The sequence below is a fragment of the Miniopterus natalensis genome, chromosome 8 (assembly GCF_054644295.1).
Source record: "Miniopterus natalensis isolate mMinNat1 chromosome 8, mMinNat1.hap1, whole genome shotgun sequence".
Lineage (NCBI taxonomy): Eukaryota > Metazoa > Chordata > Mammalia > Chiroptera > Miniopteridae > Miniopterus > Miniopterus natalensis.
Genome location: NC_142088.1, coordinates 51,758,492 through 51,773,157, shown reverse-complemented (window position 1 = coordinate 51,773,157; position 14,666 = coordinate 51,758,492). Strand labels below are relative to the sequence as shown.

General features: G+C 36.7%; 1 protein-coding gene across 2 annotated transcripts; it reads right to left on the bottom strand.

Moving 5' to 3' along the window:
* Positions 1–8,456: 8,456 nt before the first annotated feature.
* Positions 8,457–12,749, bottom strand: ERMN (ermin). Of its 2 annotated transcripts, none has more exons than XM_016195588.2 (3): positions 12,512–12,749; positions 11,778–11,870; positions 8,457–8,947 (listed from the first exon to the last, which is right to left on the bottom strand). In XM_016195588.2, the coding sequence occupies exons 1-3, from the start codon at positions 12,747–12,749 to the stop codon at positions 8,457–8,459; spliced, it is 822 nt and encodes a 273-aa protein (XP_016051074.2). The 2 variants fall into 2 exon arrangements, with proteins under 2 accessions (XP_016051074.2, XP_016051083.2); XM_016195597.2 differs by having other exon boundaries at positions 11,778–11,810.
* Positions 12,750–14,666: the final 1,917 nt, after the last annotated feature.

Genomic DNA, 14,666 nt, shown 5'->3' with positions numbered 1-14,666 from the left:
GAAGTACAGTGATACCCATGATGACTGTGTGTTGAGTAATAACCAGCTCTTTGGCCCACAAGTAGGTTAAAGCAGTGTGAACCTGGTCCTTTATTTACTACTTTTTCATCCAAAAATTTTTTACTTGAGAAGACCTTATAAACACACAGCTATCACCTTGGTGAAATCCCTTCAGACGACATGCATGTTTACCTTACTGGTTGAAATAGTATTGCTATAATACTCCAAGAGGGCAAGATTTTGATCTAGATTTCTATATAATGCTTTTTATCAGTCTGAATCAGTGGAAAACTTTTTAATTGAGGAAGTCAAAAGCTTATTCAATTCTAGATATGAACATTGTTTCAGTTCATTTTGTGCTTTTAAAACTACACTTAAAATGGTCATACTAGTAACTTCCTAGACTCATGCAAATATTATAAAACTAAATGGCAAAGTAAAAGAGCCTTGATAACAGCACACTGTAGTCATCCAAAATACATTTAATCACTGAACACATACGAAGGCTTGAAATGAAGAAAGCAGAAATAGAGCAATGAAAAATATTAATTTTTTAAATATAAAACACTGCCTTAGATTTAGCAGCATTCATGGGGATGAGGTATGCTAAAAATGGACTCTAACGATTTTAAAGTAGAAATAAAATAAACAATGAAAGGGGAAGAGAATGAGGTAAGAATCCTCAAGAAGAAAGGTAAGAAAAAATTGCCCTAGATTTGGCCCAAAAAAGGGGGAGATCTGGCACCTCTATGGGGGGAAAATAATAGTCTTAGATGTGGCCTTAATGGTAACACTGGGAAAAAGTCCAATATTTTTTTGATTCAAACTGAGCCTTAATCTTAGGTATGTCAATACTTAGGCATATCAGAGAAGAGCTTAGAAATCCACATTAATTTTGGTAAGAAAATTGAAACCCAGAAGACATTACCTATCTGAAAATCCCAGGCCAGTTAGTAAGAGAATCAGAATTAGAAATTGCATCTCCAGAGACAGTTCTCATTCTATTGCCCCAGGCCACTGTCCTTAATAAATCTGTTCCATGGCATTTCTATAAAAGAGACAGAGAAACCATTTTTCTGGGGTTGGGTGTCTGGAGGATAACCATAAGCATGCTATATGCTTGTTAATATTTTAAAAAATTTAAAAACCTAACAACTTTGTTCAGGTGAGCTGATGATAAACCTGGGCATCTTTTTTTTTTTTTTTCTTTTTTTAAGAGAGAGAAAGAGAAAGAGAAGGGGAAGAGAGAGAGAAACATTGATTAGTTGCCTCCTGCATGAGCCTGACAGGGGGTCATACCCACGACCTTTTGGTGTATTGAACAAAGCTCCAACCGAGGCACACCGGCCAGGGCTAAACCTAGGCATCTTTAGTTCTGACTGCCTATTTAAAAGTTATTTTTAACTCCCAATTAATTCCACAAGAGCAGAGCGATAACCAAGAATAGGAAGGGGAAACAGTTTTGCATATTTGCATCATATTTGGGATGCTTTTTTAAAATAATTGACATTGCAGATGAGATAAGAGAATGACTAGAAAATGAGATAATTCTTTCAATACAGAGCCAAGTGGGGGAATAAAATAGAAGATGGTTGCCAAATGTCTAATTGAATTGCTGACCAAAGTGAACATGCTGGGTGGTGCTTCATGCAATTCTTCATGAAACTGAAAAATGTTGAAGGGTTATTTTCCCCCAACTTAAAGGCTCTATTTTTATTCAAAAACAGATTCCATCAAAAACTTCAACTCTGTTCAGAAAAAGATGAATTATGTTTTGGATACACTTCACTTTGAGTATAACAGGAGAAATTTGAATGTTTTTCTCAAAAAACCTTCTTAGAGTCTGTTCAGTGTATGCTCTTCCTGACTTTACCTTGACATACTTATTATATGAAGCTATATTTGAATCTATATTGTCAATATAACAAAGGATTATTTTCATACATCACATATTTATTCTTAGGTAGAATTTTCAAACCAGCTTTTAGCATGTATTTGCTCAATTACTCTAAGATGCCAAGAACTAATTACTAGTTATGATTAGTTCTAACTAATTAGTTAGAATAGATTAGACTAGTTCTCTAGGCTTGACCCTAACAGTGTTGACTAATTGTAAAATCTGCTACCAACATTTTTTTTAAATGTTGTTTTCAGAAGACTGTAATAAAGGTATAAATTCTACAAGGTCTTCTGATGAGAAACCCTTGGAAGGGACACATTAGGATCTTTATCAGCCCTGAATTTTTCTATAGGGGGCTGTGTTATAGGGGACTTCACAGTTTTCCCTCGATTGGCTTGAGTTACTGCCCTTCTTAGAAAAATGTCTATGCATCTTTTTACCTTAAACACAAGTATAGTTTTTATAATATTTTGCAGGGCTTATTTGACCAAAACCTAACTTACCCAACCATCTGAGTGTTTCTGAGCCTTTCTGTTTGCACAATCTCTTTTTCAACGGCCACCCAAAGCTTCTACCCCACTCTTCCCAAAGGATGGCACAGCTGTTGTTGGTACAACCATGTTTTAGCACCAGAATCAAATTTCCCCAGTTCTGCTTGCTGACATTCAATCAGCTGTCATTCACTGGGCCAAAACCACCATGTGTCGTGATCACAATGCATTGTTAGCTTCTCCACACTAATTTGGGAATATTCTTTTAGATATTAAAACACCTTGCTTGTAGTATGGCGTTAGGGATTGTAGAGGGACAAAGATATAGTTATAATACAGGAATTCAATTTCCCCAGTCAACCTTGATTTCATAAATGGCTTAGAATGATTTTCAAGAGGCTCTCATGCAAGATAATAGAGTCGAAGTGCACCAGATAGTACCATCTTTATTTATTTTAACACCTCTAATTTAACTTCCACACTCAAACACAAGAAATAGATTATGCCTCAGATCAAGGCCCCAATAACTTGGATAAAAACAAGGAAATGACAAGGAGAACAAATTATCTTTGAGTACCTACTATGTGTCAGGCACAGTTTGCGCCTCATCTCATTGCCGTGCACAGCTCAGCGAGGTGGGTCTCCTTCACCTCATTACGCAGACAAGAGGATGGCCGAGAGGGGTTGCCTAAAGTCATCCCACTTGGAAGAGATAAAAACCCAGTTTCTATTCTACGTGGCTAAAAAAAAAAAACAAAAACAAACAGAAAAGAAAACGAAAACAGGGAGACCCTTTCACTATGACATGCTTCTATGATTTCTTTTTTAAGTAGGGCAGTCAGCTCCGCGGGGCTCAGTTGACATCCTTAGGCTGTGGAGTCGAAGCTCTTTGCTTTCTCTTGGGTGCTCCACAGGCAGGAAGTGGCAGCTGCCCCCTTTCTGTTAAACAACTGAAGCGTAAGTTTAAGGACAGCCAGCCCCACATGTTTGCAGCGGTCTGTCTCCCTGACCTCATGCTGGACACATTCTTTTTCATTCTCTGCAACAAATATGAGAGGGGGAAGTGGACATAGCGAGATTGCTTCTCTGTGAATAATATGACCAGCTCTTCTTTCCTCTGACCATTAATCAAAGCTGACAGATTTGAACAGAGGTGGAAAGTGAAAACTTGAGGAGTCCTTTAATTTAAAACACAAACCAAGACTTGTAATTTTTACTTCATCATAGTGTTTTTGTAACAGCTTTTGCATAGGTTACTCAACAATTGCTACAAGCCAAAATATCTTGCAAGAAAAGAAACACTAACAAAAGCTAATGCAGAGAATAATATTTTTGGCAAATAGCCATCTCATGGACACGTTTGAATAAGTCATGTAAAGTATTATATACTCTTTATTGGATGATATTTCAGGTGTTGGTGGTGCCTGTGTCTAAAAGAAAGAAAAGAAAAATACTATCACACTAAGCAGATTTACTACCTCTGTTTTCAACCTAATGAGTCAACTAATAGTTACTACTACAATTAGGGTCTCTTTGCAGGTTTATGTGAGTCTTCACTTTGCAAAAACATGCATGAAATTCTCATTATCCAGCAAATAGGGCAACTGCTCATGTGCTGAGCTCTTAATGATGACAGTTGCCATCGAATAAGTAACAAATAATTTTGGGGGAACCAGAGGCTTTCTATTTTATTATTGGTCGATAGATATTTGCCAGTTTAAGGATATTGGTCATAAATATCTATCTAAAGCTTTTATATAAGATATTGAAACTAAAATTTTTGATAGCACAGATTGTCTTTACTTGACCATTCAAAAACATATCAATCTTTGTAAATATGTGTGCATATCTGTACATATGAATATGTACAGATATGCGCCATAGTTATTTGTATGCATATGTACATATATATGAGTCTATATATTTTATGCTTTGAATCAGGAGAAAGTAAAACCAAGAGTTTCTACTTAAAAATAAAGAAAATTAAGAAATATTTTTGGATATTTTTAACTCTCTTTTTAAGTGCATAGCTCTGTCTGCATCTGGCCTTCTGGACAAAAGTGCAGGTGGACTTTCACTCCGGGTATTGTTTTCCATACTTGAAAGGTGTAATCAAACCCTAAAGTTTCAAAATGCTTGTTATTCAGGTTAGGATTATACACACGTCTTAATTCCTCTCCTTCAAACAAATGCCCAAATGTTGTTGGCTTTATACATATTAGCTATAAGAGGTGGACATAAAAACAACAGAAGGCAAAGTCAAATTAGTGAATTTTGTTTTTGATTACCTGAAAACATTTGTTAATGGGAGAACTAGATGAAAACTATGGAGTAAAAAGGAATTTGGAGTTAATTTGAACATTTTTTAAGTACCCAATGTTTCTGCCTCTGATTAACTGAAGGTATTGTAAAGAAGAAACCAAACATGTAATATTTGATTTTGAAGTTTCTAAGTAAAAATTCAAATCACTTTCCAAATTCATTTCCAAAAATTCCCCTAGCTAGCAGTTAATTACTAGACATTATCATTTTATTGTGCAGTTTGCCATGTATCTGAGTGACTCCTGCTACTGATTTCTACCCATGTCATTGTGTTTATGTTGAATGTGTGGCCTAGTCACCTAGTGTTCCTCATGAGCTGTGTACACAGTTTGGTATTCATATTTATTATGTTACTATCTGATATTTTCATATTGGCAAATATTTGCTATGACATTTAACCGTACTTTATATAGCCCTTTTGTTTTTTATAAAGCAATGAAAGTTCAGACTTTAAAAGGAGTTGCCTTTCTCATATGGTCAAACATATTTCTTCTTTATAATTCTCTGGTGCTTCATCTTTTTCCATAATTCTCTATTATTACTTATTTTAAATACCTTTCTTATCACTTTGAAAAACTTAAATGTCCATTCGCCATTTGAAAGTGTACCAAAAGTACTACCCCATGTAAATATGCAGAAAAAATTATACTGTAAGTGTTGGCATAGTTTACATGTATTACCTTGATGACTATAAAGATATATATGTTTTCAAGTTTTGGAGTTAAGATGCATCTAAAATAATAGAAATAATAGAAATGTAAAAATAATAGAAAAATTTCATGAACATTACATACTACCCATTAGACATTCTTTGTACAATTTCATATACGATCATTTTAAGACCTTTTGAAATAAATAATGTAAATGAGTTAGAATAACCTTCTCTTGATTTCTGAAGCAGCATTTATTGATCATCTTAATAACTGCTGATATGCAAGGGTTCTTTCTCAATTTTAAAGGGCAGCTAAAGAAAATAAAATCTGGGCACCAAAAACAAGCACACACATTTTTATTGAGAGCAAGTCAGACACAGAAGTTCTTTAGTTAATTTGTTACTAGATAGACTGTGACATATTCTATGTCTTCAAAGTTAGCCTTATATTAAGGATGATTTAAAATTGACAGAGAAATAAAGCTGTTATGAATTCCTGTTCACCCAGCAACCAAGGAAAATAAAAAGTCATGTAAGAAATAGCATTCTCACAATAAATCAATTCTCCTTTCTACCGGGTACCAGAGTCCTTCCAACCCTGAACTATGAATCACAAAAGTGGTGAACTTTCTGGTGTAGTTACCAGTTTGTATCTTAATATGCCCCATATGAATTTCAAATATGATAATATCCTTCATGCAGTCTGAACCAGACCCTTGTCTTTCCTAGGTTACAAAGAATCAAACAGCTACCTATCACTGTGACCTTAAAGTAAGATGGCAGCATTGGGCAATGCCAAAGAATAGTTATAGCCCTGGCCAGTGTGGGTCAATTGGTTGAGTGTCCTCCCATGCACCAAGAGGTCACTGGTTCAATTCCTAGTCAGGATACATGCCCAGGCTCTATCCCTGGTGGGGGCCATGCAGGAGGCAGCCCATCAATGTTTCTCTCTCCCAATCCTTTCCTCTCTCTCTAAAATTAATAAAAACTTTTTTCTTTTTTTTTTTTAAAGGATAGTTTCAGTGCTCTTTTGCAACTACATTGTCTCATCCAGAAGCATTATGTGTTTACTCATTGAATATACAATCCTGAAAAAGTCTTTGTTGACAAAATCTTTCTGGTTGGTTAATCATCTCATAAAGGAGCACAAAGCTAAAAAGGCCAGGGTTACATATATATATGTTGGAGTCCCAGAAGAGCTACCTGCTTGACCACATCACATGGCCATAGACCCACCATCACATCATCACCTCCTCTGGAATAATTTAAAATACAGGCTCTGTTGATGGTCGATTAACAATATGGTTCTGTCCTGTGACAGCTAAGACAATACTGAGCTTTGAGGTTAAGTAGAAAACTGTAGGGGGTCATCAGTAATTCAGAAAACAAAATAGGTTGTCCTGATGGACAGGTTTAGAGGATTTAAATAAACAGGAAATTGTCCTAGTGCATCAATTTTCTACCTAAATTTATCAGTAAAGACCTGATTTTCCTAACTGTATTCTGAAAACTTGACTTGTCAAGAAAGAAATCTACAGGTTAAGGGTGTCAGAACATTTATATGGTCAATTTGCGAAGTATCTGTTTGAAAGAATAAGAGGAACACTGTGATCTTAATTTAAAATTTAGTCTTGTAACCACTAAATAAATAGTATATGATACTATGGAAATATATGACCAGGAAGAATTAAAGAAATTGCCATTAGAATGTGTGGGAATTTTTACACATAAATAAGCAATAAACTAAGAAGGGCTAAACCAGGGTATTTTACAAAATGAAAAAGAAATAAACAAAGGGTTGAAGAGTACAATGAAGACTGTATTACATTCAGACAATAAAGAATTGTCTTTTTATTTGCAGGGCCAAAAAATATATTTTCTGTGGTGACAGAAAATACTGGATAATATATATGGAAGCATGAAATAAAAAATTATGAAACTATCTAAGAAATCTATATAAATACAGACTCTCCCTTTGCATAAATATTCAATACATTATTTGACACATTGGTTTGATGAAACTCCATAAGCACAATTTTAAGCATCTTGATTTTGGCTGAGGTTCAGTAAATTATATATTCCCAACAACTATCAGGGCTTTCTCACTAAAAATGCATGCTCACACTCCACTTTGAGAATATTCTAAGATAATTATTTCCATTTTCATAATAACTAGTACAGTTATGACTAGAGTTGTCTCAGGTTTCTAAGGAAAGAAAATTATTCTGAGATATTATTAATAAGGGAAAGTGTGATCATAAAGAGGAGGTATTTTCTTTAAAATGTGCTAAAGCTCTCATTTTCATTCTTAATTACTTCAATTTTGCTAGACAATATTTTATTTTCTGTCACAGAAATAAAACTATCCAATATAACTCTTTAGTCTATTGCCCACCAATCTTATAGCCTCTCCCTGTACCAACCTCACAATGGATGTAATTCATCTTGAAAGCATAAAGGCAACATTCAGTAAACAGAATTCTCCTGACTAACAATCGCTCCGCTCCTCTGGTGAGGAAATTCAGTGAATGGTAACACTGAGGAAGAAGCCTATACAGAATTTTCACTCTGCAGGTGCCAAGAAAACCACTTAAAACATTTTTCGAAGATAACAGGAAAGGCAAAGTATTTTGAAAAGTTTATTGCCAGAGTCTATAAAATAGTGTTTAAAAGTTAAGAAAGGGTTAACAACAGACTTTCTAATCTGCCTCAGGTATAGGGAGAAAGACCCCAAAAGAAATATAGGAATCATCTCAAACAGGTCTCTTTCATTTAATGACTGCATTTCCCAGCACTGCTCCTTTATAAAGCCAAATCGTGCCAGATTTCCCAGGGGCTCTGGCTGTTCAGGGCTTATCACATAATGCTAGGTTAGTGAAGTTTTAAAAAGCAAATGTCCGCTAATGAATGTAAAGGGTTTTGGTTTGAAGCTACCGGCCTGACTTTTGCCTAGGGTTATTTCCACACTCTCCTACAGCGAAACAGCAAGAAAGCTTCCACACCTCTAAGGGGGAGAGCCGAACGAGGCCTTCAAGGAAAACAGAATTAGCTTTCGCTTTAGGCGCCTGAGGACGTCTCAGATCCAGTTGGGTTATAAATGCAGCATAGACTCGAATTCATCAATTCTTTGCTTGGTATTCCCCTTCCTGATTTTCCGGTAGGATATTGTATTGTATCTGGAATAAGCATTTCTGGAAATATCACCCTTCTTCCCCAAAGCTGGCTGCTCATCAGGCGTCACAGGTTGGGAGCTGGGGCTGCTCAGTGGGGAGTCCTCACTTGGGTCACCTTCCTCTTTTATGCGAGAACCTTCTTCATTTTTTCCCCGAAATTCTATCACTCGAACTTCATCTTCATCATCATCTTCATTGTTCGTTTCTTCGTCCCAAACCCCTTCCTCTTCGTGGTGCAGCACAGGGACTTGGCGAGGTTTCGGAAAGCCCAGCCACTCGATTGCCGTCGCCTGGTAGACTGTGTGCTCCCTGCCCTCGCCTCCTCTCTCCCCCAGAGGCTGCCCCGCAAGCTCGTCCTGTGCGCTTGCTTCCTGGCTGCTGCTCCGAGGAATCTTCTTCCACTGATGCCCTGGAGCAAAACCAATTGGTAGTTGAGATGTGCACAGGCTCCCAGATACTCAGGTGTCATTCTCCAAATTATTTTTCTGGGCAACCGTTCCCCCACATATGTATTATGAAATATTGTTTTGTGGGTCATGAATATTTTGTACAATACAATGGGCTATTTCATCAAACTAGTTTGGAAAACACTGCATTAAACACAGTTAAGCAAGCGTCTTCAGAATTTATCCAAGCCTTTTAAATGCTAATGAATGTTGTAAACCTCCTAGAAAGTGGGCCACTCAGCCTCACTTGACTATGGATTTGTTGTTGTTGTTGTTGTTGTGGATACTGTATTGAGTGAGGCTGTATCCCCTGAGAGATACACTTCTAAAAATCTTGTCTAGACTGTCATGACTGGATGTGAATATGTAAAAAAAATATTTGGACCTATATCTTACACACACACACACACACACACCTCAAGGAAAATTAAAAAAAAAAAAAAATCTCCCGGGGAAAAAGTGTTTTCTTCCAATAATAAAAACAATGACTGCCCACGTCTTGTCATGCTCAGAGTAGCACATTCAGTATTTGCAACCACGCTTCTCAGAGTTGGTCTAAAGTGCCAGCTGCAGGAGGAGGAGAGGAGCACAGATGGTCAGAAATCATAAGCTGAGGCTAAGTCAGACCCACCAAAGCACACAAGCTTTAGTCTAATACCTGCCATGAATTCCCACAGAGCCAAGATTTAAAAATAATATTGAGGTCATGTCTACGGAGTGCTAGGTTGGCCTGTTGTTTTAGACATGTCCCTAATGACAATTAATTAATTTAAGTTGTTTGGTCCCATGTTATGACTTAATTCATTGCAAATTTCTCTTTACAAACAGATCATATCAGGATATTCTCAACAATATTCATTGAGAATTCAAAAAAGTATTAATTATAAGAGAGTAGAGGTAGTTCTCTGAGCTTTTGCTCCAGCAGACTTGTGTGGGAAGCTTCAGTCTGTAATGTGCATGATTCAGGCCTGGGTTCACTGTTCCCTTTCAACACTATATGAGTCTTTAGCTAAAGTGAGGGACGACGTTTCTCGTTGCCCTCCCTTCCACAAGTTTCTATTTTCACTGAAAGATGTTCACAAGTTCATTCCCATCAAAGATTTTTCATTCTCTTTTTATTTTGTTTTCCCAACTATAGGAATCAAATTGTAAACTTACCAAAAAAAAGATAGAATTGAAGATGGATTATTACTTCTAACTAGTTTTGAACAGGTGCCCAGCCCATGTTCTTCACACTATGAATAAATATGCATTAGAGCATTGAGCTTTGATTTGTTTTCTTTCCCACAAGAATCAAATAAAATGATCTTTTTGCTCATATTCAGGACTCAGGTATGGAGTTGTCAGGCATAAAATTACTTGTTGAATTTAAATGATAGGTTTTTCCTCAATATTTTTAGCATCTTTCTATTTTTTTAACCCAGGAGTATTCTCTTTGGAGACTTTATAGCTGCTTGCCATTGTGGGGAAAAAGACAACAAAATGTATACCTGTAGCTTACAGAAAAAACATGTGTTCCACCAATCACAAAAGGATCCACTCAGGGCAAATTCACCCTGAGACCCACCACTTTAAAGATGCAGACTACTTTTGTTCTCTGTTTGATAAAAATGAAAGACCCTAGAAAACTATTGTCTCCACTGGGCTTCTGGATTAGAAATTTGAAAGGGGCTCTAGGTGGAAGATTGAGATCCCTGCCTTCAAAAGCTACACTGGAAGCACAAAGATTAGGGCAAAGAGATTTAGCTCATTTCATAGGGGCTTAAGTCTGATAAATTACCGGTGATACTGTAAGAGCTTGGCAATGCCTGCTGCTTACTACATTCTTCCTTAAGTGTCTACACAGCAGACCACTGCATGTGGCCAGCAGACAGTCCGAGAGGTGTCCAGGCAAAGTGGGCAAACCCGGGAAACTGCCAATCACATCCATGTCTTCCTTGGAATCTACTATTTTATGTGATGTTCTAATAATTCAACCAATAATCTTGTCAATATTTTTTCTAATAAGGTCCTAACTAAACTAAATTGCTTAGGTCTAACAAGCTGACTTCAATTTTGAAATAAGACACTTATGGCTGCAAAAGAAGACATAAATGATTAATTAATAGATTTTTATCTTTCTCTGTATTTGGAAATTCCTTGAGTGTAAGTGTCTCCTTAGAAGAGAAGTCTAAAAGGTTGTGTGTCTCTTAGTCTCTTGAGTTTATTTAAAATATAATATATTCACTTAAAAATTAATGTTATTTTTATTTTCCCATTTTCTGGGGGAAAAAATTAAAATTAACTTTATCACCTGGGAAATTTCTTTGACAAGAATTAGGTAACCATTCTGTGTTTATATGAGAAGCCTGGAATTTACCTTCAGATCAAATAAATGTGTATTATTTTAAACTGCATGTAATGGTAAATTTTTAGAATAAACCCATTTTGGAAACATTTACACTTAACAAGTTGCCTCACACAGATTTGGAGATACTAAATAAAAAAAAATTTTTTAAAGGTTGATTTAGTGGACTAACTTATTAAGAGACAGATGTATTGTCAGGTCAAAGTGTGCCAATCAGTTATACCAATCCATGCAGTCTCAATCTCGAAGCTTCTAGAATACTTCCTAAGGTTGGAACCCACAGATAATCAAGACTTCCTCATCTGCCTATAGAAGCTTTGAGTTGTGGAAGACATTGTCTAGATTGCTTTCTCAACACCACACTCACACAACATCCCATGCCATAGCTGTCATCCATATCTAGTCAAACAAATTCTGTGTACAAAATGGAGATAATTGCCTCTTACCTTCTCTGAATGTCATTTCATCGACACTTGTTTCTTGGAGAGAAAGATCTGTGATGGCCTTATGAACAATAAAGAGATTCTCTTCTGGTTTTTCTGGGAGAAAAAAACACACAAGATTAACATTTTAATACTTAGGTAGTTCAAGGTTAAATACGTTAGTAATTTAGACTCTAAGGAGATTCTATGATTTTTAAATGTGATCACTAAAAATAACTATTTTATCCTTCCATCTCATTTTTTCATTGGTTCCTTTTATTTGTAAACATAACTATAATCTTCCTTTAATATCTAAGATATATAAGCATTATTCGAACACTTTATGGTATATAGAGAAGGAAAACTTGAAATTCTGAATTCCTTTTGCTGAAATAATAATGGGACTGTCCATAGAATAATAAATAACAGTAGCTAACATTCAACCAACACTGAGTAAGCCTCACAACAACCCGACAAGCGTCTGCCCTATTATTCTGCCTTCTCCTGGAAAAAGAAGTCTTTAAGAGGCTAGGAAAGTTGTCCAGAGTCACAGAACTATCAAACAAATAAGTATGAATTTGACCAGAGGCAGAGGTTTTGTCCTTATGCTATGCAGCCCCAGTAGGAAAAGGGGCCACATTTGGGCAAGGATAGGGCAAGAATGTACAGCTCATTCTTGTCATAAGAGTTTATTGAAAGAAACCTGAGTGAGTTTATAAATCAAATCAAGCAAATGAAAGAGAAGGAAAAGGTTTTACCTTTAAGAATCTTCTCATCCTTGGACCAGTTGAGCAGCATCTTCCCTTGTAATTTTTCACTTTTCTCCTGGTTTCCTTCTGTGGGTAAACCTTCAAGACCAGGTTCTACCCTGTAGTGTGGTGGGGTGCCATCCACATCACTGACTTCATTTGTCTTGGTGATTGGTCGGTTACCGTTTTCAGGTGGCGTATCCCCATTACACTCAACCTGGCTGAATGTCACTGGAACATCTGTCATGATGGACAGTTGAGTCCGACTTAGAGGGAGCTTTGGGGAAACTGAGTAAACCAATCCTTGATAAGTCCTCTTGCCTTCAAGTCCTATAGTTCCAACTCTTATTCCAAGAATACAAATTTTTTACTTTAGTACATAATAACAGCTTCTTTTTCTAAAGGTGCCCAGATAGAGCTTAGAATAAAAGCAATAGGAGTTGTCAGATTTGCCACCAGCCCAGGAGCAAGAACCAGGCCAATCGCCACCTTCTTTGTTGCTTAGCAGTCCCACTTGCAGAATTAATGGCTGCCTTTGATTTACATAAACAAACAATTGGAGGCAATCAGGCTTTTGTGTTGGCTTGTAGAGGGGGACTTTCAGCTTGTCAGTCCCCCTCTGGGAACAGAGATTTTTGTCCCTTTTCATAATGGCCCTTTGTCATTTTCCTTGTAACAGGAGCCACAATTGTTCCACAGCTTTAATCCAGAGAGAATGACCACCTTGAGGCATATTAGTTCTGCAAAACCAGCTTAACATTTCCAAACAGATTTTGTTCAAGTAAAATCTCAGCTATTTTGTAGGGGACAATGGCATCGTTTCTTATTTATTCAAGAATAAAAACAGCTTATCAAAAACCTATAAACAGGACAATTTTATTATAAGCGGTTCTGGCAGCAGATTCCATGCTTTGCTTTCAGGAGCCCAGAGAAGGGACCTAAGAAAAAACAAACAAAAAATTCTGCCATCTTGCTAATACCAGAAACGTTACTATTTTAGAATAATGCATTTGGTCTATAGTTTCTTATCCTCTAGTTTATTTATATCTACTGAAGCTCAATCCATCCTTTAAAACCCTAACATAATTTATTGCATGAAGTTTTGCCTCCCCCCAATTAGATATATTCTCTCTATTCCCTACTGATATTGCATCATGCTGGTGAAATTATATAGCACCAACATAGTCTGCCCTTAGGGGAGACAGGTGATTATGTAAAACATCTGCTACGACCACACTTCCCTTTTTGAAGACATGGATTCTTTTTCTTTTTTGGATCTCATATAGTGCAAAATGATCCCAGAGCCTTTGTCCATGATGCACCCCGCCCCCCCCAATGCCTTCTCTTCCTCAAGGCCAGACCCCTGTCCTAACCAGGTCCTCTAAGTTCTCAGCTCTGAAGCTGAAATACCTTTTCTTTAATGACACTTTCCCTGACCCAGAATCTTTATCTGGGCTGGAAGCATTTTAAGTTCCTTATATGTGTCCACCATGTACCATTTGCCTTGAACTAAGTAATAATATAATAATAAAATGTTATTGAATAAATGAATAAACTTCACTCCCAAGAGAATACATTTTAGATCTTTTCTAAAGAGAAGAAGAGAGGTTGGATAGTAATTATAAATATATCACCTTTAAAATTATATCTAGGGCTGAGCTCACTAAGATCTATGTCAAGAATGACAAATGCATGACACTGGTCTCACCCTTCTCCTAAGTACTTGAGGACATCTCTAATAGATCCTAGAATTCTCTCCTTTGTCATCACTAGCTCTTCTCTACCCAATTACTAGTCTGTGTAGGAGAGGAAAATAATTTTCACTCTTCTGAGTTCTTGGCTGAGGCCTTGTTATAAAAGACATAAACATGAGAAAAATGAACCGCAGCTTATTAACATGGGTACCTCACATATACATAGGAGATACCAGGGAAACTGAGTAACTCCCTAAGATAGCCCAACTTAAATACCACTTTCAACTAAAGACAAAGGAAAGAAAGGTGTGTAGGGGTGTGGGGTGTGTGTGTGTGTGTGTGCAGGAACAGTTATGAGAGATTACCAGAAAAGCACAGTAAACAAGGGCAAGGTTTGTTCTGCAATTTTTATGCCTTCTCCAATGATAAGATTCTCCTGTGGTTTAGAGTCATCTTTCTTTCCCTGGTAC

Coding starts and splice junctions, on each gene's coding strand:
- ERMN (XM_016195588.2), bottom strand. CDS start 12,749: ATGACAGATGTTCCAGTGACATTCAGCCAGGTTGAGTGTAATGGGGAT. Junction 11,871..12,511: donor GGATGAGAAGATTCTTAAAG/GTAAAACCTTTT, acceptor TTTTTCTCCCAG/AAAAACCAGAAGAGAATCTC. Junction 8,948..11,777: donor TGAAATGACATTCAGAGAAG/GTAAGAGGCAAT, acceptor GTTTTGCTCCAG/GGCATCAGTGGAAGAAGATT.